The sequence below is a fragment of the Equus caballus genome, chromosome 14 (assembly GCF_041296265.1).
Source record: "Equus caballus isolate H_3958 breed thoroughbred chromosome 14, TB-T2T, whole genome shotgun sequence".
Classification (NCBI taxonomy): Eukaryota; Metazoa; Chordata; class Mammalia; order Perissodactyla; family Equidae; genus Equus; species Equus caballus.
Genome location: NC_091697.1, coordinates 51,738,809 through 51,760,167, shown reverse-complemented (window position 1 = coordinate 51,760,167; position 21,359 = coordinate 51,738,809). Strand labels below are relative to the sequence as shown.

The 21,359-nt window shown below is 42.1% G+C and overlaps 1 protein-coding gene across 17 annotated transcripts in view; it reads left to right on the top strand.

Annotated features, from left to right (window-relative positions):
• The window catches only part of LOC100629863 (protocadherin alpha-C2), a 175,810-nt gene that overhangs the window by 56,606 nt on the left and 97,845 nt on the right, over positions 1-21,359 (top strand). The window contains exon 1 of one of the 17 annotated variants that reach the window (XM_070234094.1): positions 1,770-4,408. The exons of 12 other annotated variants lie outside the window; for them this stretch is intronic. In XM_070234094.1, the coding sequence (XP_070090195.1) occupies positions 2,006-4,408 (2,403 nt within the window). In that variant the 5' untranslated portion in view covers positions 1,770-2,005. Of the gene's footprint in view, positions 1-1,769; positions 4,409-7,122; positions 9,998-14,893; positions 17,729-21,359 lie in introns of those variants that run through there. 4 more of the 17 variants (XM_023617541.2, XM_023617542.2, XM_070234095.1 and 1 more) reach the window with 4 other exon arrangements.

Sequence of the window (21,359 nt, the reverse complement as noted above, 5' to 3'; positions counted from 1 at the left end):
AATTGGTTTAGTAAAGGTCAGATGCAAAGTTCTTCGGTCTTTTCAAGTGATTTTATAATTTGAAGACTCCACATTGCATGTACATCTCAACCCCCAATTTCCATAGTGAAGTGGTTGGAGATCAGTTGCTTCCTCTTTTTCTCCAAAATAAATCTGACAGGCTTCAAATATCATGTTAAATCTACTGTTATCTAGTCTAATGTTATATTCCAATTAGAGGCCCATGTGACTAATTGTTTTACAGATGCATAACAGAATTCAACGTCATAAAAGGTGATGAGTCTGCTTTATTAGTTTTTTAAGAATGAATTTTGCATTTACTTTAATAAGAGTTCTAATAGAATGATAATATCAGGAAAAGAGTAAATTTGAAAAAAGTGGAACAAGATCTGGAATTAGCAAGAGTACGTGTGTGTATTCTAGATTAAAATATTAATATACAGATAAATATACTAGTAATTTTTCATATGTCATTGCAATATTTTTAGATTGGAGGTGAAACATCAAAATCATACAACAAAATACTCAACCTACTGATATTTATTCTGAACCACTTTCTTAAACTTCCATTGTATCCTCTCCCCCCCCCCCCCTTAAATCCCAAGGCCGTATGAAAAGACAAAGGACACATAACCAAATTGCTACTTTGGGCAATAAAAACTCACATCAACAATTCCCATTTCTACTTGGTATTTTATGAAATTGAATTTCCACAAACACTAAAGTTCTTTGCTATTTGGTTGTGTTGTTTGATTATTTTCTGTTTTTTAGCACAATATTAGGCACTTAGAAGAGATACAATTAGAAATCATTTCCCTTGTTTTGGATGAACTTATGATCTCAAACCCAAAATTCTTTCAACAAGAAACAGGTCAGCAATTCTCATGAATATATCTTGAATAGATATACAAAGGCCAATGTTGATGACTTGGAAATACCAATATGGCACAGATATTTTCATGGTGATTTTTATTTATTTCATTGAATGACAATAAAATTCCTTCTATAGTTGAAAACTGCTTCTTCATATCATTGACACCATTACATAAAGTGTCATTTTGATACCTCATATTATACTGCTCGCAATGCAACTTATGTGAGACGTCATATATGTCAAATACAAATTTTATTTACATCAATAGACTTTTCCCTTGTGAATTCTATGTTTTAAACTGCTAAATTTGAAAATATATTTTTGTTTTTCTTATTGTTCTTCAACGGATATAAAGTTGCTTGTAACAAGAACACAATTAAATGTAAATAACAAAGAATCAGATCTAAGGAAAATAGATATGACTAGAAGGTAAGTACATATGGATAAGAACAAAATATGCAGAACGTAAAGACTAAAGAGTTGTTATTAAAACTTCAAATTTGTCTTTGAGTTTCCCAGCAGTCAAAGTAACAAGGGAGACTAGAAGTAAAACAATTCAAATTTGATAATATTTTTATATGAGGTACAATATCTTTAGGAAATATTTAACCCTGGTTTTTCATAAGGGTACCTGTAACTTAACTCTGCATGTGTGTGTATATTATGTAGACAAGTAAAAGAACAATTGCGTAGCTCTAAATTAAATATAGGAACAAAAATTTAAATTTGATGTTGATCAAGAATAAAATGCCATTTCCCACATACCATCAGTTTCAATATGACTTAAAATCTGAATGTTCTGTAAATAAGCACTTTCAAAATATTATTTTGGGAATAAAATAACGTGAAACACATGAAACGATTTTTTCTCTTTAAGTGGAATTCTGTGGTGTTGGATGTAGTGTACAGTACTCACAATTTCAGGCGCAAGGTGTCGCTCTTTACTTGATGGAAATAGTTCACTCAAGGGTTGGTCTGAACAGCCAGGAACTCCCCAAACAAAACGACTCCATCATGCCGAACGCTACTGTTAAAGAATCCTTTGAAACTTCTCAGAAATTCAGCAAGATTCTTAACCCAAAACTGGAGTCTCTGGTACTATAAGTGTAAAGAATTTTATTTTGGAAGTCAATGTCGTATGCGATGTTCGGGTCTCAAAGAAGGGGATTCGGCACTCGGCGACTGCTGCTCTCGCTTCTGCTCCTTGCATTCTGGGGGGCTGGGAGCGGGCAGGTCCACTACTTCGTCCCCGAGGAGGCCAAACACGGCACCTTCGTGGGCCGCATCGCCCAGGACCTGGGGCTGGAGCTGGCGGAGCTGGTGCCGCGCCTGTTCCGGGTGGCGTCCAAAGGCCGCGGGGACCTTCTGGAGGTAAATCTGCAGAATGGCATTTTGTTTGTGAATTCTCGGATCGACCGCGAGGAGCTGTGCGGGCAGAGCCCGGAGTGCAGCATCCACCTGGAGGTGATCGTGGACCGGCCGCTGCAGGTTTTCCATGTGGAGGTGGAGGTGAAGGACATTAACGACAATCCGCCGGTGTTCTCTCTCAGAGAACAAAAGCTGTTCATTTCTGAATCTAAGCAACCCGACTCGCATTTTCCTCTAGAGGGAGCTTCTGATGCGGATATCGGTGAGAATGCTCTATTGACCTACAGACTAAGTCAAAATGAGTATTTTTCTTTAGAGTTACCAACACATAGTAAGCCGACTAAAAGACTGTCACTTACATTAAAGAAGTCTCTGGATAGAGAGAAAACTCCAGAGCTTAATTTGCTACTGACCGCTGCAGACGGGGGGAAACCGGAGCTTACTGGCACCGTGCAGCTGTTCGTCCGCGTCTTGGATATTAATGACAATGATCCGGAATTTGAGCAATCAGAATATAAGGTGAGACTGATGGAAAACGCAGCTAAAGAAACTTTTGTGATAAAGTTAAACGCCACAGATCCAGACGAAGGAGTCAATGGTGAGGTAACATACTCCTTGATGTCGATTAAACCCAATGGAAAACCTTTATTTACACTTGATGAAAATAATGGAGAAGTCAGGGTGAATGGAACTTTAGATTATGAAGAAAACAAATTTTATGAAATTGAAGTGCAGGCTACAGATAAGGGGAATCCCCCAATGGCAGGTCACTGTACAGTCTGGGTAGAAATCTTAGACGTCAATGATAATGCTCCTGAAGTCAGTGTGACTTCCCTGTCTCTCCCAGTACGAGAGGACACTCAGCCTAGCACGGTCATTGCGCTGATCAGTGTATCCGACCGCGACTCTGGTGCCAATGGACAGGTGATCTGTTCTCTAACGCCCAACGTCCCCTTCAAGATCACGTCCACGTTCAAGAACTATTATTCACTGGTGCTGGACAGTGCTCTGGATCGCGAGAGCGTGTCGGTCTACAAATTGGTGGTGACAGCACAAGACGGAGGTTCACCTTCGCTGTCGGCCACGACCAGCCTGTCCGTGGAGGTGGCCGACGTGAACGACAACGCACCAACTTTCGCGCAGCCCGAGTACACGGTGTTCGTGAAGGAGAACAACCCGCCTGGCAGCCACATCTTCACGGTGTCTGCGCGGGACGCGGACGCGCAGGAGAACGCGCGGGTGTCCTACTCGCTGGTGGAGCGGCGCGTGGGCGAGCGTGCGCTGTCGAGCTACGTGTCGGTGCACGCGGAGAGCGGCAAGGTGTACGCGCTGCAGCCGCTGGACCACGAGGAGCTGGAGCTGCTGCAGTTCCAGGTGAGCGCGCGCGACGCGGGCGTGCCGCCTCAGGGCAGCAACGTGACGCTGCAGGTGTTCGTGCTGGACGAGAACGACAACGCGCCCGCGCTGCTGCCGCCTGGGGCGGCCGGCGGGGCCGGCGCGGTGAGCGAGCTGGTGTCGCGGTCGGTGGGCGCGGGCCACGTGGTGGCGAAGGTGCGCGCGGTGGACGCGGACTCTGGCTACAACGCGTGGCTGTCTTTCGAGCTGCAGCCGGCGGCGGGTGGCGGGCGCAGCCCGTTCCGCGTGGGGCTGTACACGGGCGAGATCAGCACGACTCGCGCCCTGGACGAGACGGACGCGCCGCGTCAGCGTCTGCTGGTGCTGGTGAAGGACCACGGCGAGCCTGCGCTGACGGCCACGGCCACCGTGCTGTTGTCGCTGGTGGAGAGTGGCCAGGCGCCAAAGGCCTCGTCGAGGGCGTCGAAGGGCGTCACAGGCGCAGAGACGGCGCTGGTGGATGTCAACGTGTACCTGATCATCGCCATCTGCTCGGTATCCAGCCTGTTGGTGCTCACGCTGCTGCTGTACGTGGCGCTGCGGTGCTCGGCGCCGCCCAGCGACAGCGCACGTGAGCAGGGGAAGCCCAGGCTGGTGTGCTCCAGCGCGGTGGGGAGCTGGTCATACTCACAGCAGAGGCGGCAAAGGGTGTGCTCTGGGGAGGGGCCACCCAAGACTGACCTCATGGCCTTTAGTCCCAGTCTTCCTCCAGGTCTGGATAGAGAAGTCGGAGAGGAAAGGCAGGAGGCAGGATCAAATCACCCTGGGCAGGTGAGTTCCAAAGATTTCCCCTCTTTTGAAGCTTATGCTAAATGTTTAGAAATCCAGTTTATTTCATAGAAAATTTTAATATATACTCTATATTTTTAGTACTGTTTTAAAGAATAATGTCTGTTAGTGAAATACAAATGATACACATATCCAATTTTAATCATATTAGGAATCACGTGTTTTAGCCAATAAATGTCCTGTTTCTCCTAATGTTTGTTAGAAAATGTTAAAAGATGCAAGAATGATTCTTCTGACATCACTTTATTAGAAATAATTTCTAATTTTCGCTGATCCACGTCATTTCATCTCTAATCTTCAGTAATGTAGCTAATCACTATGGATTAATTGAATTTACTCATCCTCTGTGTCTTTTAACAGTCTTCTGTCTTGATATTTTCACACTGTTATGTCGCTTGACTTTTCTCACTTGAGGCTTGTATCAAAGATTCAACACTCTGTTCAGTAGGTCTGAAAGGATTTACCTTTCTTTTTCTGTAGTGTTAAACATCCATAATACATTTATTGTCTATTAAATAATCTTTAGTTTTGCCTCTACTGGTAAGATTAAACCTGTTTTCACATTATTTGCAGAAAAAATGTAGTCTTACCTTCAAGTTTGCTGCTTTCATTTAAGTAGTATAACTAAAATTCTGTCCCCTTGTTTTTTGTTCCATGAAATGGATATTTATCTACTACATACTCAAACAGAACTCCCAGATTTATGCTTCCAAAGTAAAGTAGGCAAATAAAGTTATTCATGTTGGTCAAGTCATTCAAACGTGCTAAAGACTTGCATATAGGCTTATAATATCTGCAATATGTGCTAGTTGGCATTCTTTCCTAAGTTTTGTGGACTCATCTAGAAAGGAAAAATTTTACTCTATTATAGTGAAGCCTATTGACAATTATCAGTTTCATTCATCTCACATTTTAAATTTCCTATTTTTAAATCCTTTATCTCTAGTGTTTGTGAAATTTTCTTTCCATGTGGTACAATTGTATCTGAAGATTTGAGCAAAGATCATTTACCTCCAGGTCATTCTTCTAATTCAGTGATTCTTAGCTACATATAGTGTGGCAGAACACTGACTCTTCTGAGAATCTCATGAAAGTCATATGTGGCCATTCTCTTAAAATCACAAAGCTTACCATTTGGAGTAATATTCAAGGACCCATGCTGAAGTCTTGGACCTCTGGTCATGAACATTTGTACCTCAATATTAATTAGGTCAAAACATTCTTTATTCCAAAATAGGCAACCAGATTAAAATACAAACTATTTCAGACTCAAAAGTGATTAGGCCATCATATCACTTATGAAATTTGCAAATATAAATAAATGTGTATGTTAGGTAGTGCACACATTATTACCTATCTACAAATGAAGTTCTTGGAATGACTCAAGGTTATTTAAATTTAATAAACAAAGATATTGGATTTTTTTAAAGTACAGGTTAAAATTTTGCAAATCATAACTTTTACAGTTCTTAGTAATCAGTGCATATTTTACATAATTCCAAATTACATGGACTAATTTCTGCAAATTGTGTCTTTTTTACTTATTCTTAATTAAAGATTTCATTCTATGGTGTAAAATAATAATTTCAACCTATTTTCTAGTTAGATTATTTAAATATTAAGCTAAATTTAGATCTTCCTATCTTTATAATAATTTAATTATGTCTAATAGTGTGTGAGGACTACATAGCACTACTACTTTTCCAATAAAGTTCCTTAGCAATTATGGTACATTGACTCTTTTTGAAAATGGAAGATAGAAAATGAAGAAGATTGGTGGTGATATTAGATAATTTAAATAGTCTGTTAACACCAAAACTTGACTGTGTTTTTGATTAATTAAGGGCCAGTTTTATAGTTGTTATTTTATACATGTAGAACCATTCTTGGTTATTATTTTCTGGTTCTGTAAAGATTTCATATCTCAGTTCCCTTTATTATTATATGTAAAAGGAATGGCAACAAATTATTGGTTTAAAGATTTTGATTTGAATTTTAATGGTTTGTAAAACCTATATTTACTTGTTCGTAGCTAGCTGTGGGATCCTTTCTGTGTTTTGTTTTCCCTTAAAGCTGGCCTTGAATTAATGAATAAAATTATGAAAAGTCTTATGATTCTCCCTTGCATCATAGTAGGCATTCTGATTTTCTGAAGAGAAACATATTCTGAGTAACTGCTAACTGGCCTGAAGGGAAAGACTTAGAGGGAAACCAAAGGATCATTATGAAGGTCATATTCTTTTAACTTTAGTCAATGAGATGGGGCTCCAAAACATTTCATGAGATCTTTTTCATATTAGTGCTCCACTGTCACTTTAGAATATTGTGAAATTTGGAGACTTTGACTCAACATTTTACATGGAAACATTTTACCTCTGCTAGAGTAAAACTTTCCAGAATCTATACTCAAGCCTCATTTTAACATGTTATGGGAATGAGAGCAGTTGTATGAAAAGTGATCACATGTGAGCATCAAGGAACCAAAAACAATGACATCTTCCATCTTTATGATGAAGTCTAATCTTTAGCAGACTTATGAATAAAATAATTTATATGAATGAAATATTAAGAGAAATGTTTTAGTTTCTTTTGCTTTAGTAAACTAGGGGATTCTTATCTTTCTCCTAAAGTCTTTCAACGGAGTGCTTGTGGGGCTAAAAGTCATTAAAAATGTCAATTGTGAGCAATATAAGGGCAGGAGTGGTGTACATTATTATTCTTTATTTTATTCTCCATGATAACTAAAGAGTAGCTTCTGACATACTGTATTGCAATTATTATTTTATGATAGACTTTGAGGCAGCAGAATATTTTCAAAACTGCAGTATAATAGAATTATTTGTGCACGGTTACTAATACCACATGTATTAAATAGGCATTTATGAATGATCCATGAAAATATCCAAAAATTGAAACAGTTTAAAGTGACCTGGGAAGCGACTAAACCAAAAAGAACCTCAGGATCTTTCTTGTACTTACATAATCAGTCACATGATGTCGCTGTACACTCAAAAGGTGAAAAAGGAAAATTCTGTCTCCGCGCTCAGATTCCAACCATTCACAAAATAGAATCGACTCCGTATTGACCGGAATGCTGGGTAAAATTTACTAAATACATACTTATCGGAAAAGAAAGACTCCTCATAAAGGTTCGCAGGCGAGCGATCACTTAAAACTGACAGGCCTACCTCAGAGATCTCCTTATCTGCAATGGTGTTTTCCTGGCCAGGAGGTCCTGGAGCCCGGCGACTGCTGCTGTCGTTTCTGCTCCTGACAGCGGGGGAGGCGGGGAGCGGCCAGGTCCACTACTCTGTTCCCGAGGAGGCCAAACACGGCACCTTCGTGGGCCGCATCGCCCAGGACTTGGGGCTGGAGCTGGCGGAGCTGGTGCCGCGCCTGTTCCGGGTGGCGTCCAAAGGCCGCGGGGACCTTCTGGAGGTAAATCTGCAGAATGGCATTTTGTTTGTGAATTCTCGCATCGACCGCGAGGAGCTGTGCAGGCGGAGCCTGGAGTGCAGCATCCACCTGGAGGTGATCGTGGACCGGCCGCTGCAGGTTTTCCATGTGGAGGTGGAGGTGAAGGACATTAACGACAATCCGCCCATGTTCAGAGAAGGAGAACAAAAGGTACTTATTTCTGAATCTGCACCTCTGGAATCTCGTTTTCCTCTAGAGGGCGCTTCCGATGCAGATATCGGTGTAAATTCTCTTCTGACCTATAGGTTAAGTCTAAATGAATACTTTACTCTGAAAATAACAACGAAAAACGATAAAAGTATATTGCCTGAACTAGTTCTTCAGAAGTCATTAGATAGAGAGGAAACGCCAGAACTTAATTTACTGCTGACCGCCCTGGATGGCGGTAAACCCGAGCTAACAGGATCGGTTCAGATTCAAATAACCGTCCTGGATGTGAACGACAACGCTCCGGAGTTTGATACGCCTAGCTATAAAGTAGTGCTGTTTGAAAACGTCCCAAACGACACGAGAGTGATTCAACTAAACGCTTCTGATCGAGACGAAGGAGTGAATAGGGAAATTTCCTATGGAATCAGAATGATTTTGCCAGTGAGTAAGAACTGTATATTTTCAATAAATCCAGAAACAGGTGAAGTCAGAATTTATGGGAAATTGGATTTTGAAGAGAACAGTGAGTATGAAATTCAGGTTAACGCCATTGATAAAGGGATCCCTTCCATGGCAGGTCACTGCACAGTCCTGGTGGAAGTTCAGGACCTGAACGACAATGCCCCCGAGGTAATGGTCACTTCGCTGTCGCTCCCGCTGCGAGAGGATGCTCAGGTGGGCACCGTTATCGCCTTAATCAGCATGTCCGACCAGGACTCTGGCGCCAACGGGCAGATGACCTGCTCACTAACACGTCATGTCCCCTTCAAGCTTGTGTCCACTTTCAAGAATTACTATTCACTGGTGTTGGACAGCGCTTTGGACCGCGAGAGCGTAGCTAATTATGAGCTGGTGGTGACAGTGCGGGATGGGGGCTCACCTTCGCTGTCGGCCACAGCCAGCGTGTCCGTGGAGGTGGCCGACGTGAACGACAATGCACCGGCGTTCGCTCAGCCCGAGTACACGGTGTTCGTAAAGGAGAATAACCCCCCGGGCAGCCACATCTTCACGGTGTCTGCGCGGGACGCGGACGCGCAGGAGAACGCGCGGGTGTCCTACTCGCTGGTGGAGCGGCGCGTGGGCGAGCGTGCGCTGTCGAGCTACGTGTCGGTGCACGCGGAGAGCGGCAAGGTGTACGCGCTGCAGCCGCTGGACCACGAGGAGCTGGAGCTGCTGCAGTTCCAGGTGAGCGCGCGCGACGCGGGCGTGCCGCCTCTGGGCAGCAACGTGACGCTGCAGGTGTTCGTGCTGGACGAGAACGACAACGCGCCCGCGCTGCTGCCGCCTGGGGCGGGCGGCGGGGCCGGCGCGGTGAGCGAGCTGGTGTCGCGGTCGGTGGGCGCGGGCCACGTGGTGGCGAAGGTGCGCGCGGTGGACGCGGACTCTGGCTACAACGCGTGGCTGTCTTTCGAGCTGCAGCCGGCGGCGGGTGGCGGGCGCAGCCCGTTCCGCGTGGGGCTGTACACGGGCGAGATCAGCACGACTCGCGCCCTGGACGAGGCGGATGCGCCGCGTCAGCGTCTGCTGGTGCTGGTGAAGGACCACGGCGAGCCTGCGCTGACGGCCACGGCCACCGTGCTGCTGTCTCTGGTGGAGAGTGGCCAGGCTCCGAAGACCTCGTCACGGACGTCGGCGGGCACCGCAGAGACGGCGCTGGTGGATGTCAATGTGTATCTGATCGTCGCCATCTGCGCGGTGTCCAGCCTGTTGGTGCTCACGCTGCTGCTGTACGTGGCGCTGCGGTGCTCGGCGCCGCCCACCGAGGGCGCGTGCGGACCAGGAAAGCCCAGGCTGGTGTGCTCCAGCGCGGTGGAGAGCTGGTCCTACTCGCAGCAGAGGAGGCAGAAAGTGTGCTCTGGGGAGGGGCAGCCCAAGACCGACCTCATGGCCTTCAGTCCCTGTCTTTCACAGTCAGGAGAAGACTGTTTAAACCCTTCCAGTGAAGTAAGTCATTGATATCATTTCAGTATATTTGTTTCCTTTAAGAACTTTCTGTTATGGTAAAAATGTATCTTCTATTCCTTTTTTTCTTCATAATGTCATCATTTAAGCCGTTGAATATCTCCTCTTTCGTGGCGTGATCATTCTTAGTCATTTTGAACTTTTCATGTATTAGCCCAACTTTCCAAGTCTTAATGAATGCGATATATAGATGAAATGGAGGCTATGGATCACCACACTTTAAAATTTTCTTGTTCTTTTAGTTTTCCTGTTATCTATGCATGATTAGCCTTGAAAAATATTAGTACATGAGAGTAAAAACTGTCTAGACATTTGATGACTCTTAAATTTATTTATTTTTAAAGATTGGCATCTGGGCTAACATGTGTTGCCCATCTTCTCTTTTTTCCTTCTTCTCCCCAAAGCCCCCAGTACATAGTTGTATATTCTAGTTGTAGGTTCTTCTAGTTCCTCTATGTGGGACGCTGCCTCAGCATGGCTTGATGAGCAGCACTAGGTCTGTGCCCAGGATACAAACTGGCGAAACCCTGGGCCCCCAAGTGGAGCACGTGAACTTAACCACTTGGCTAAAGCACCGGCCCCACCTTAAATTTATTTTCAATTTGAAGGTAATTTCATGATTACAGAAAATTTGCAAGATTAGTACAAAGATTTCCCAATACCAATAACTGGATTTCTTTACTGTTCCTTACGTGCCTAGGCTGGTAAAATAGCCTCCTTCATCACCATTCTAATTTCAGTACATCTCCTTCTGGGTACTATAGCAACAATAAAAATGACATATTATTAATTCTAAGAAGAATAATTTTCTGTTACTTTTCACACGTAGTGCCTTCTTCAAGTGGGATTGGCTATTGTACTATCCTTATTTATGTAAAGTATAATAAAGGCTTTTCATATTTAAAATATTATAATATCTACATAAAATCAAGATGTATCATATAATTAATGGTTTATAATAATTTAATTAGCTGCTTTTCTTTCTTAGTAGCACACAAGTAATGGTGCATCTTACAATTAATGCTTTTTTTTTTTTTTTGATAAGGGAGATTCACCCTGAGCTTATGTCTGTTGTCAATCTTCCTCTTTTTTTTTTTTATGTGAGCCACTGCCACAGCATGGCCACTGACAGATGAGTGTTGTGGTTCCACACCTGGGAACCAAACCTGGGCTGCTGAAGCAGAGTGTGCCAAACTTTAACCACTAGGCCATCAGGGCTGGCCCAATTAATGGTATTTTTTTATTCAATAAAGTATAAGAATACTTATTGATTTCTTATTATTTTCTGGGACCTGTGCTAAGATCTTTAATTGCATTATCTCATTTGTTATCAGATCAGCCCATGCTGCAGGCACAATATTTTTCATCGTCATTTTACTGATGAGAAACCTGAAGCTTAACCCACATAGATAGTGAGAAGTGGCTCAGACACAGTTTTGGAGGATCCCAAACCCATTACGGCATACCACTGCTCTAAGGCTATTATCAGGTGAATCGTCTAAAGTGCATTTTACATCTTGTAACTTTCTTCCACAAAAACATCCAGAGGCTTCTCTTTGACCAGAGAATAAAGTCTTAAATCCTTCAGCCTGGTAGTGAAGGCATTAAACTTTCCTGCCTTTTGCCTACTACTCTCTCACATATCTTTAGTTTAGAACATGGAATATAGCATATGTTCAATCAATAATTTTTGAATAAATATATGGCCTTTAAATAAACTGCCTGAGCACATCCCTCCATCTTAGAAGTGGGCTTGGGCTCCAGAGATTAGACAATATTTGTTAAAGAGTGCCTTGAAGGACAGATAACACTTCTCCAAGAAGGTATTACAAGAGGAAAGATAAGTGTAAATAAAAGAGCAGAGTTTGCTCTAGTGAATACGTACTTGAAGGATTGGAGCAGGGGAGATTCTGAGGGTAGGAAAGCTAAGAATCTTTGATAATACTTTAGGTATCAAGTAATGGAAACTAATTACGACAGTTGAAATGGATTGAAAGAAACACGTACAAGAGGCATTGGCAAGGTAGAAGCAGCCAGGTAATGACTGACTCTTTACAAATTATAAGAGAAAGAAAAAAATAGAAATGACTCTAACTTTTTTAGTTTGGTCACTTAGGAGGATGAGGATGTGATTAACAAAGATGCAGAGGAGAGTTGGAGAAACAATTTGTGTGTGTTTGTGCAGCTAGGGAAGGCAGAGGATCATTTAAGAAAATGTTACTCTTGGGGCTGGCCCTGTGGTGTAGTGGTTAAGTTCGGTGCTTTGCTTCAGTGGCCGGGTTCGTGGGCCAGGATCCCAGGCGCAGACCTACACACATCAAGCCATGCTATGGTGGCATCCTACATATAAAAAAATTGAGGAAGATTGGCACAGATGTTAGCTCAGGGACAATCTTCCTCAAGCAAAAAGAGGAAAACTGGGGGGTTGCCTGGTGGCCTAGTGGTTAAGTTTTTGCACTCTCCTTCCACGGCCAGGGTTTGCTGGTTTGGATCGAGGCGCAGACCTACTCACTCCTTATCAAGCCATGCTGTGGCAGGCATCCCACATATAAAGTAGAGGAAGATGGGCACAGATTTTAGCTTAGGGCCAATCTTCCTCACCAAAATAAGAAAATAAAAGAAAAATGTTACTCTTGAGGTTCTCGGAGAATACCATTGTGATTGGAAATATGGATATGGAGCTCAGAGAGATTATTGATGTAGATTTTTGAGTAATTCTTTCAGGGAAAAAAGTAAATCCATGAAAGGAAAAAACTCACCAAAGAGAGAGATTGAAACATGAAAACCAATGTGTCCAAGCAAAGAATTTAGGTGGGTAAGTGTGTTAGTTCCTGTGGCTGCTGTAACATTTTACCAAAAACTGGATGGCTTAAGACAACAAAAATTGATTCTCTCACAGTTTTGGAGACCAGAAGCCCACAATCAAAGTATTGGCAGGGCTGTACATCCTCTGGAGCTCCAGGGGAGAATCTGTTCTCTCTTTTAGCTTCTGATGGCTGCTGGCGTTCCTTGGGTTCTGGCCATACTGCTCCAATCTCTGCCTCCATGGCCACATTGCCTCCTCTTCTTCTGCATATCTTTTCCTCCGTATGTGTATTTTATAAGGGTACACATGATGGCACTTTAAGGTCCACCTGTATCATCCAGGATAAGGTCCGCCTCTCAAGATCTTTAACTTAACCACATCTTTTGCCATATAAAGTAACATTGACAGGTTCCAGGGATTAAGATATGGAAATATACTTTGGGGGAGGGGTCGCCATTCAGCCTAGTATACTAGGCTTAAAATCATAAGGAGGTTAGACGACAGACAGCTGAAATAAAACTCAAAGTACAATATATCAAGTAAATGTTAGAAGTTAGAGGTGAAGAGAAAGAGATAAACAGAACATGCTTTTTTTTCAGAAATAGTAAGTTTAAATGTGTGTATATTTATATTTATTTATTTTTAAAGATGCTTGAGTGTTTTTATAGTGTGAGGGAAAGAAGCAATAAAGAAGGAGATACTGAAGATGAGACAAGCAGTGAAACAGTGAAGACAAAGATGAAAAATACAAAGGAGAATAGAATAGAGAATATTGTTTTAAGAGCATAGGGTGGCCTTAAAATTGGGGGCCATTTTTCCTTAGTAGGAAATAAAAAATAGAGAAGATAAAGAAAAATGTTGGTATAAGAAGAGAACTATTGAGTTCATATTTGATGATTTATCTTTCTGGGTAAATCATCTGAGAACCAGGTGGTGGAAATGAGGTTGGGAATTTGAGAAGAGAAGGAAGGGAATATGGAAAAATCTCTGTAGGGCAGGAGAGAAGGTTAATTATGAATTAATTTAAGGGCCCAATTGAGGCAAAGGTGGGAGTAAATTTGTAGAGAATATAGTCATTATGGTTAAGTGATACCTTATCCTCAGAAACTCACTAGGAGGAATGGAGAAAATGGATAGTTAGGCTGTGTGTTGGAAGCTAAAGAAAATGTCAGAGAAGTAATACAAGTAAGTGAGTACTTCTAGGGTGTCTGGAAGAGCATGTTTTAAATGGTTGAGTATGTAGTCTAGGTTAGGTAGAGAGGTAAGTGAGACAAGGTAGGGCCTGGTTGAAAAGAACAATTAGAAAGAATCAAGGAGCTATTCTCATTATAAGAGTAAAGTATAATAAAATTAATGGAGCAGCGGAGGAGGGTGAGGGTAAGAATACCAAATACTCTACTCAAATTTTCAGAGGGGAGCAAAAATATAGTTATGAACACAACTATTATTTCCTGAAGATTTGTGCACAGAACAGGCAAGAGAATTATTGGAGCTATGCTATATCTTCCACAGCACTATTTGGCCTGTAACTTTGTGGCTTGGTAAAGATAGGTATAGCAATAGGTAAACGTAGGAGTTAATTTAAATAATAGTAAGGTTTTTCCCAGTGATAGTGTAAGATGGGGAGAGGGTGAGGGAAGTTTAACCTATTGGTAGTAATTTAAATTCTATCAAATACATAGGATGCTAGTTCTTGGCATGTTTTATACAAAGAAAATCCAGAACTTTAAAGCATTGCTATATCTAAATGGGCTAAATTGTTGTGTTTGTGCACACACACTCATATACAAACTCATACACACATTGGATACTTCCTTCAAATATAAATACTTTATCCAAATTTCAGTTATATTTGGGGGAATCTAGAATAAATATGGGGTACTTATTTAAATCTGGTATTTCACTTACCAATATTTTCCACGTTCATTCATTTTATTCTTATGTGATTGGTTATCTTTCCACTTGGAGTCAATAGTTGTTGTGTGAGCAGGATTCAAAAAATATTAGAGGAAAAGGACATTCCCAACAAAACCTACGAACCTATGCAGAACTACAGACTGATTTCCAAAAGAGAATTTAGACTATTCCCCCCTTTTTAAAAATTCTGCATGGAAGTTTTACACGTACAAAAATGTATTTGCAGAAAAATGGAACTCATAAATCAATTGTCAACTAGCATACAATGCTGAGCAGAATACAGTGATTCATTTAATCTTCAATTACATACATGCGGTGAAAAGCGTCACAAAATGCAAGAAAAAACCCCTACATCAATGGAAAATATGAAAACAGTCATTTTTACACTTACACATTCATGCGCATGGTGTCGCTCTTCACTGAGAACGCTTCCCAGAAGAAAGCACCTCCGCTTCTTCCTTCCTTCAGAAAATTTGGCAGAGAGCGGAAAACCTCTAGCGAATCCTCCCGCGATAGAAAGCCATAAAATTGGACCTTGAGAGACAGTTTGAGGTAAGGTATCCTATATGTTTGCGATATCTCTGAAGCCTTTCGAGTGTACCATGCTGTTTTCCTGGCGAGGAGGCCCAGGAGTGGGGCGTCTGCTCTTGCTGCTTGTGCTCCTAGCAGCATGGAAGACGGGGAGCGGGCAGGTCCACTACTCGGTTCCCGAGGAGGCCAAACACGGCACCTTCGTGGGCCGCATCGCCCAGGACCTGGGGCTGGAGCTGGCGGAGCTGGTGCCGCGCCTGTTCCGGGTGGCGTCCAAAGGCCGCGGGGACCTTCTGGAGGTAAATCTGCAGAATGGCATTTTGTTTGTGAATTCTCGCATCGACCGCGAGGAGCTGTGCGGGCGGAGCCTGGAGTGCAGCATCCACCTGGAGGTGATCGTGGACCGGCCGCTGCAGGTTTTCCATGTGGAGGTGGAGGTGAGGGACATTAACGACAACCCGCCTGTATTTCCTGAAAGTAAAAAAAGAATAATCATTGCAGAATCTAGACCTCCGGAAACTCGGTTTCCACTAGATGGCGCATCTGATGCAGATATTGGAGTAAACTCGGCCTTGACCTACAGAATAGATCCCAACGATTATTTCGCTTTGGACCCACAAAACAATCATGAACAAACGTCTTCGTTATCACTTGTGTTGAGGAAATCATTGGACAGAGAGGAAATTCAGGAACATAGTTTATTATTGATAGCAAATGATGGAGGTAAACCCCAGCTGACGGGCACAGTTCAGCTGCTGATCACAGTTCTGGATGTGAATGACAATGCCCCAGAATTTGACCAATTCATTTATAAAGTGAGAGTGTTAGAGAACGCACTTAATGGAACGTTAGTGATCAAGCTAAATGCCACAGATCCTGATGATGGTACAAATGGAGACATAATCTACTCATTTAGAAGGCCTGTATCGCCTGCAGTGTTATATGTATTTAACATAAATCCCAACAGTGGAGAAATTAGGACAAAAGGTAAACTGGATTTCGAAGAAAAGAAATTGTATGAAATATTCGTGGAAGCAATCGACAAGGGGAATATTCCAATGGCCGGTCATTGTACCATTTTGGTGGAAGTACTAGATATAAACGATAATGCCCCAGAAGTTACCATCACTTCTCTGTCACTCCCGGTGCGAGAGGATGCTCAGGTGGGTACCGTTATCGCTTTGATCAGCGTGTTCGACCGTGACTCTGGCGCCAACGGGCAGGTGACCTGCTCACTAACATCCCATGTCCCCTTCAAGCTGGTGTCCACTTTCAAGAATTACTATTCGCTGGTGCTGGACAGTGTCCTAGATCGCGAGAGCATGTGGGCCTATGCTCTAGTAGTGACCGCGCAGGACGGCGGCTTGCCTTCGCTGTCGGCCACAGCCAGCATGTCCGTGGAGGTGGCCGACGTGAACGACAATGCACCGGCGTTCGCGCAGCCCGAGTACACGGTGTTCGTGAAGGAGAACAACCCGCCTGGCAGCCACATCTTCACGGTGTCTGCGCGGGACGCGGACGCGCAGGAGAACGCGCGGGTGTCCTACTCGCTGGTGGAGCGGCGCGTGGGCGAGCGTGCGCTGTCGAGCTACGTGTCGGTGCACGCGGAGAGCGGCAAGGTGTACGCGCTGCAGCCGCTGGACCACGAGGAGCTGGAGCTGCTGCAGTTCCAGGTGAGCGCGCGCGACGCGGGCGTGCCGCCTCTGGGCAGCAACGTGACGCTGCAGGTGTTCGTGCTGGACGAGAACGACAACGCGCCCGCGCTGCTGCCGCCTGGGGCGGGCGGCGGGGCCGGCGCGGTGAGCGAGCTGGTGTCGCGGTCGGTGGGCGCGGGCCACGTGGTGGCGAAGGTGCGCGCGGTGGACGCGGACTCTGGCTACAACGCGTGGCTGTCTTTCGAGCTGCAGCCGGCGGCGGGTGGCGGGCGCAGCCCGTTCCGCGTAGGGTTGTACACGGGCGAGATCAGCACGACTCGCGCCCTGGACGAGGCGGATGCGCCGCGTCAGCGTCTGCTGGTGCTGGTGAAGGACCACGGCGAGCCTGCGCTGACGGCCACGGCCACCGTGCTGCTGTCGCTGGTGGAGAGCGGCCAGGCGCCAAAGGCTTCGTCTCGGACGTCGGCGGGCACCCCGGAGATGGCGCTGGTGGATGTCAATGTGTATCTGATCGTCGCCATCTGCGCGGTGTCCAGCCTGTTGGTGCTCACGCTGCTGCTGTACGTGGCTCTGCGGTGCTCAGCGCCGCCCACCGAGGGCGCGGGCGGGCCGGTGAAGCCCAGGCTGGTGTGCTCCAGCGCGGTGGAGAGCTGGTCCTACTCGCAGCAGAGGAGGCAGAAGGTGTGCTCTGGGGAGGGGCCACCGAAGACGGACCTCATGGCCTTCAGTCCCAGCCTTCCACCCTGTCTGAGTTCTGCAGAGGGAAGAGATGAAAGAGAAATAGATTCAGAACAGTTGAAAGAGGTGAGTTCGTGTTTAAAATTGTCTTAAAGTATTAGCCTTCCTCAGTTTTCCCTTTAAGATGTTTTCAATCCGAATTTTAAGATTATTATTTAATTTTGCTCATCGTTACTGTATTTAATGAATGTTACATTTTGGGTTTCATTATTCTTCCGATTGAAATCTTAAGTAAAAAACCATAATAAATTGTCCGTAACACTAATCATTTGTTTTTGTTGTATTCTTAGCGGTTTTTAAATATTTGTTGTATACATCAGCATTTACAAGAAATCCCACTTTGTGAGTACCTAAGCATTTAGAAAACGTTTGTTTTAACGAGGCTAACCACACTTTAAAGTTTTTGTCTCTTTACTTTTAAAATTTATGCATATACTCACATACATGTTTTATTTTAAAGAGTGCCATACGTTTTACATAAATATCTTTTTAATGGTGCATTTTTCTTTCTTTTTTAAAAACCCTTTAGTCTTGGTCCCTCCTTCTTTTCCTTTAGGCATATCAGCATTCCTTTGTCAGTTATCTAATACAAAAAATCTTGTGATTTTTCTTTCATAGTTTTATTTGCAGTCACATAATTACTCATATACAAGCAAACACTGGTGGATTTTTCATTATCGTTTCCTTTAGAAAGTTTATTAGCATATGTAATGGATTATATATTTCTCAGTCACCAGTACCTTGTGGAAAGCCCTGCAAATCTGATACTTTTAATAGCTGTGTAGTACTCCATAGTGTGGGTGTATCATTATATATTCTGTTATTCACCTGTTGATGAGCGCTTTGTTTCAAGTGTTCTTTTGCCCTCATAAAGCATGCTGTACTATTATTTTACATATTCCTAAAATATTGGTGCTTTGATTTCTACAAAATTCATTTTTGGATGTGGAATTGATGCATCGAAGAGTATTAATAATTCTAATTTTAGAAGGTGTTGCTATATTGCTTTCCAAGAATTTTGTAGTACTTTTATTTCCAGCACCAAGTTATGAGCACTGTCTCCTTTATTTCCAAAAGCAATAGAGGTCTTACATTCTGCCAATGTGATCTGTATAAAATGATATCTCATTTTAATTTTAATTTCTATACACCACCAGAGAATTTGAGCACATTGTCACTTGTATTTGGTACTCTTTGATTTAGCAATTAAATTCTCTGACAATTTTTTTATTGAAAAAATTTTTTTCAACTTGAGAAAGATCTCTGTAAAATGTAGATATTAACTTTTATCTCCCACCTATATCACAAAATATTTTTTCCTCCTATATAATTTATATTTATTTGTAGTATATTTTGCCATATAAAAGTGTTTTTAAAATTTCTATATTAAAATGTCTATTTTCCTCTTATGGATTTTAAGGTCTCCTGGTTTAGTTAGAAAGATCTTCCCAACTCTTATGTTGAGCATTCATTAATTAAATTCTCTTAATAAATATTTCTAACAAATTAATTTTTAAATTGAGATATAGTTGACATAACATTATTTTAGTTTCTGGTGCACGACATAATGATTCCATATTTGTATATATTGTAAAATGATCACCACAACAAGTCAAGTTAACATCCATCACCATATGTAGTTACAAAATTTTTTTCTTGTGATGAGAACTTTTAAGATCTACTCTTTGAGCAGTTCTCAAATATACAATACAGTAGTATTAACTATAGTCATCACGCTGTACATTACATCCCCAGGACTGACTTTCTGTATAATTGGAAGTTTGTAACTTTTGAGTTTTCACCCATTTTGCCCACTCCCCACCCCCTGCATCTGGCAACAACCAGTCTCTTTGCTATATCTATGAGTATGGTGGTTTTGTTTTGTTTTGTTTTGTTTTTAAGATTCCACATAAGTGAGATCATTTTTCTTTTTTCTTTCTTCCTTCCTACCTTCCTTCCTTTCTTTCTGTCTTTTTCTTTCTTCCTTCCTTCCTCCCTCCATCCCTCTCTCTCTCTTTCCTTCCTTCCTTTCTTTCTTTTTTCCTTCCTTCCTTCCTTCCTTTGTTTTTTCTGCTGGGAAAGATTGACCCTGAGCTAACATGTGTTGCCAAGCTTCTTCTCTCTCTCTCTCTTTTTCCCTCCCCAAAGCCCCAGTACATAGTTGTATATTCTAGTTTTAAGTCCTTCTAGTTCTTTCATGTGAGCCTCAACCACAGCTTGGCTACTGACAAACAAGTGGTGTGGTTCCTTGCCTGGGAACTGAACCTGGGCTGCTGAGGCAGAATGTGCTGAAATTTAAGCACTAGGCCATCAGGGCTGGCTCAGATCTTTTTTCTTGATATACACATTTATTACTATAAACTTCCCTTTTAGCACTGCTTTTGCTGCATCCCATAAGTTTTGGTATGTTGTGTTTCCATTTTCATTTGTTTCGAGATATTTTTTTAAATTTCCCTTTGATTTCATCTTTAACGCATTGGCTTTCAGGAGTATCATGTTTAATTTCCACATATTTGTAAATTTTCCAGTTTTCCTCTGTTATTGACTTCTAGTTTTGTACCATTGTGGTTATAAAAGATACTTCATGTGTTTTCAGGCTTTTAAAATTTGTTGAGACTTGCTTTGTGACCTAACATTTGGTCTATCCTGAAGAATATTCCACGTGTGCTTGGGAAGAATGTGTATTCTGTTGCCATTAGATGGAATCTTCTGTATATGTCTGTTGGGTCCATTTGGCCTAAAGTGTAGATCAAGTTCAAGGTTTCCTTATTTATTTTCTGTCTGGATGATTTATCTCTAGATAAGGATGGAATATTGAAGTACCTACTATTATTGTATTGTTTCCTATTACTCCCTTCAGATCTTGTAGTATTTGCTCAATATATTTATGTGCTCTGATGATAGGTCCATATATATTTACAATTGTTATATCCTTTTGATGAATTGATCCCTTTATCAGTATGTATATATCATTATTGATAAATATATAATGACCTTCTTTCTTACTACAGTTTTTTTAAATTAATGTTGATTTAGTCTGACATAAGTATAGCTACCCCTGCTCACTCTTTCGGCTTCCATTTATGTGGAATATCTCTTTCCATCTCTTCACTTTGAGCCTATGTGTCCTTGAAGCTGAAGTGAATGGCTCATAGGCAGCATATAGTTGCGTCTTGCTATTTTTTATCCATTCAGCCACTCTATGCATTTTGATTGGAAAATTTAATCCATTTACATTTAGAGTAATTATTGATAGGTAGGGACTTACTATTGCCATGTTTTTAATTATTTTCTGCCTGTTTTGTAGTTCCTTTGTTTCTTTCCTCCTCTCTTGCTATCTTCCTTTAAGAACTGATGATTTTCCATAGTGGTATACTTTATCTTGTAATGTATTTTTCTTTATCTTGTGTGTATCTACTATCGTTTTTTTTGCTTTATCCTGTGCCTATATACTATATCTCTTTATCTTGTGTGTATCTACTATAGTTTTTTTTGTTTTGTGATTACCTGTTGGTTTACTTGAAACATCTTATAGGTATAACAGTCTATTTTAAGCTGATAACAACTTAACTTCAATCACATACAAAAACTATACTCTTTTACTCTCGCTCCCCATTTTATGTTTTTGTTATCATAATTTACATCTTTTTGTATTGTGTGTCCATTAGCAAATTATTGTAGCTATACCTATTTTTAA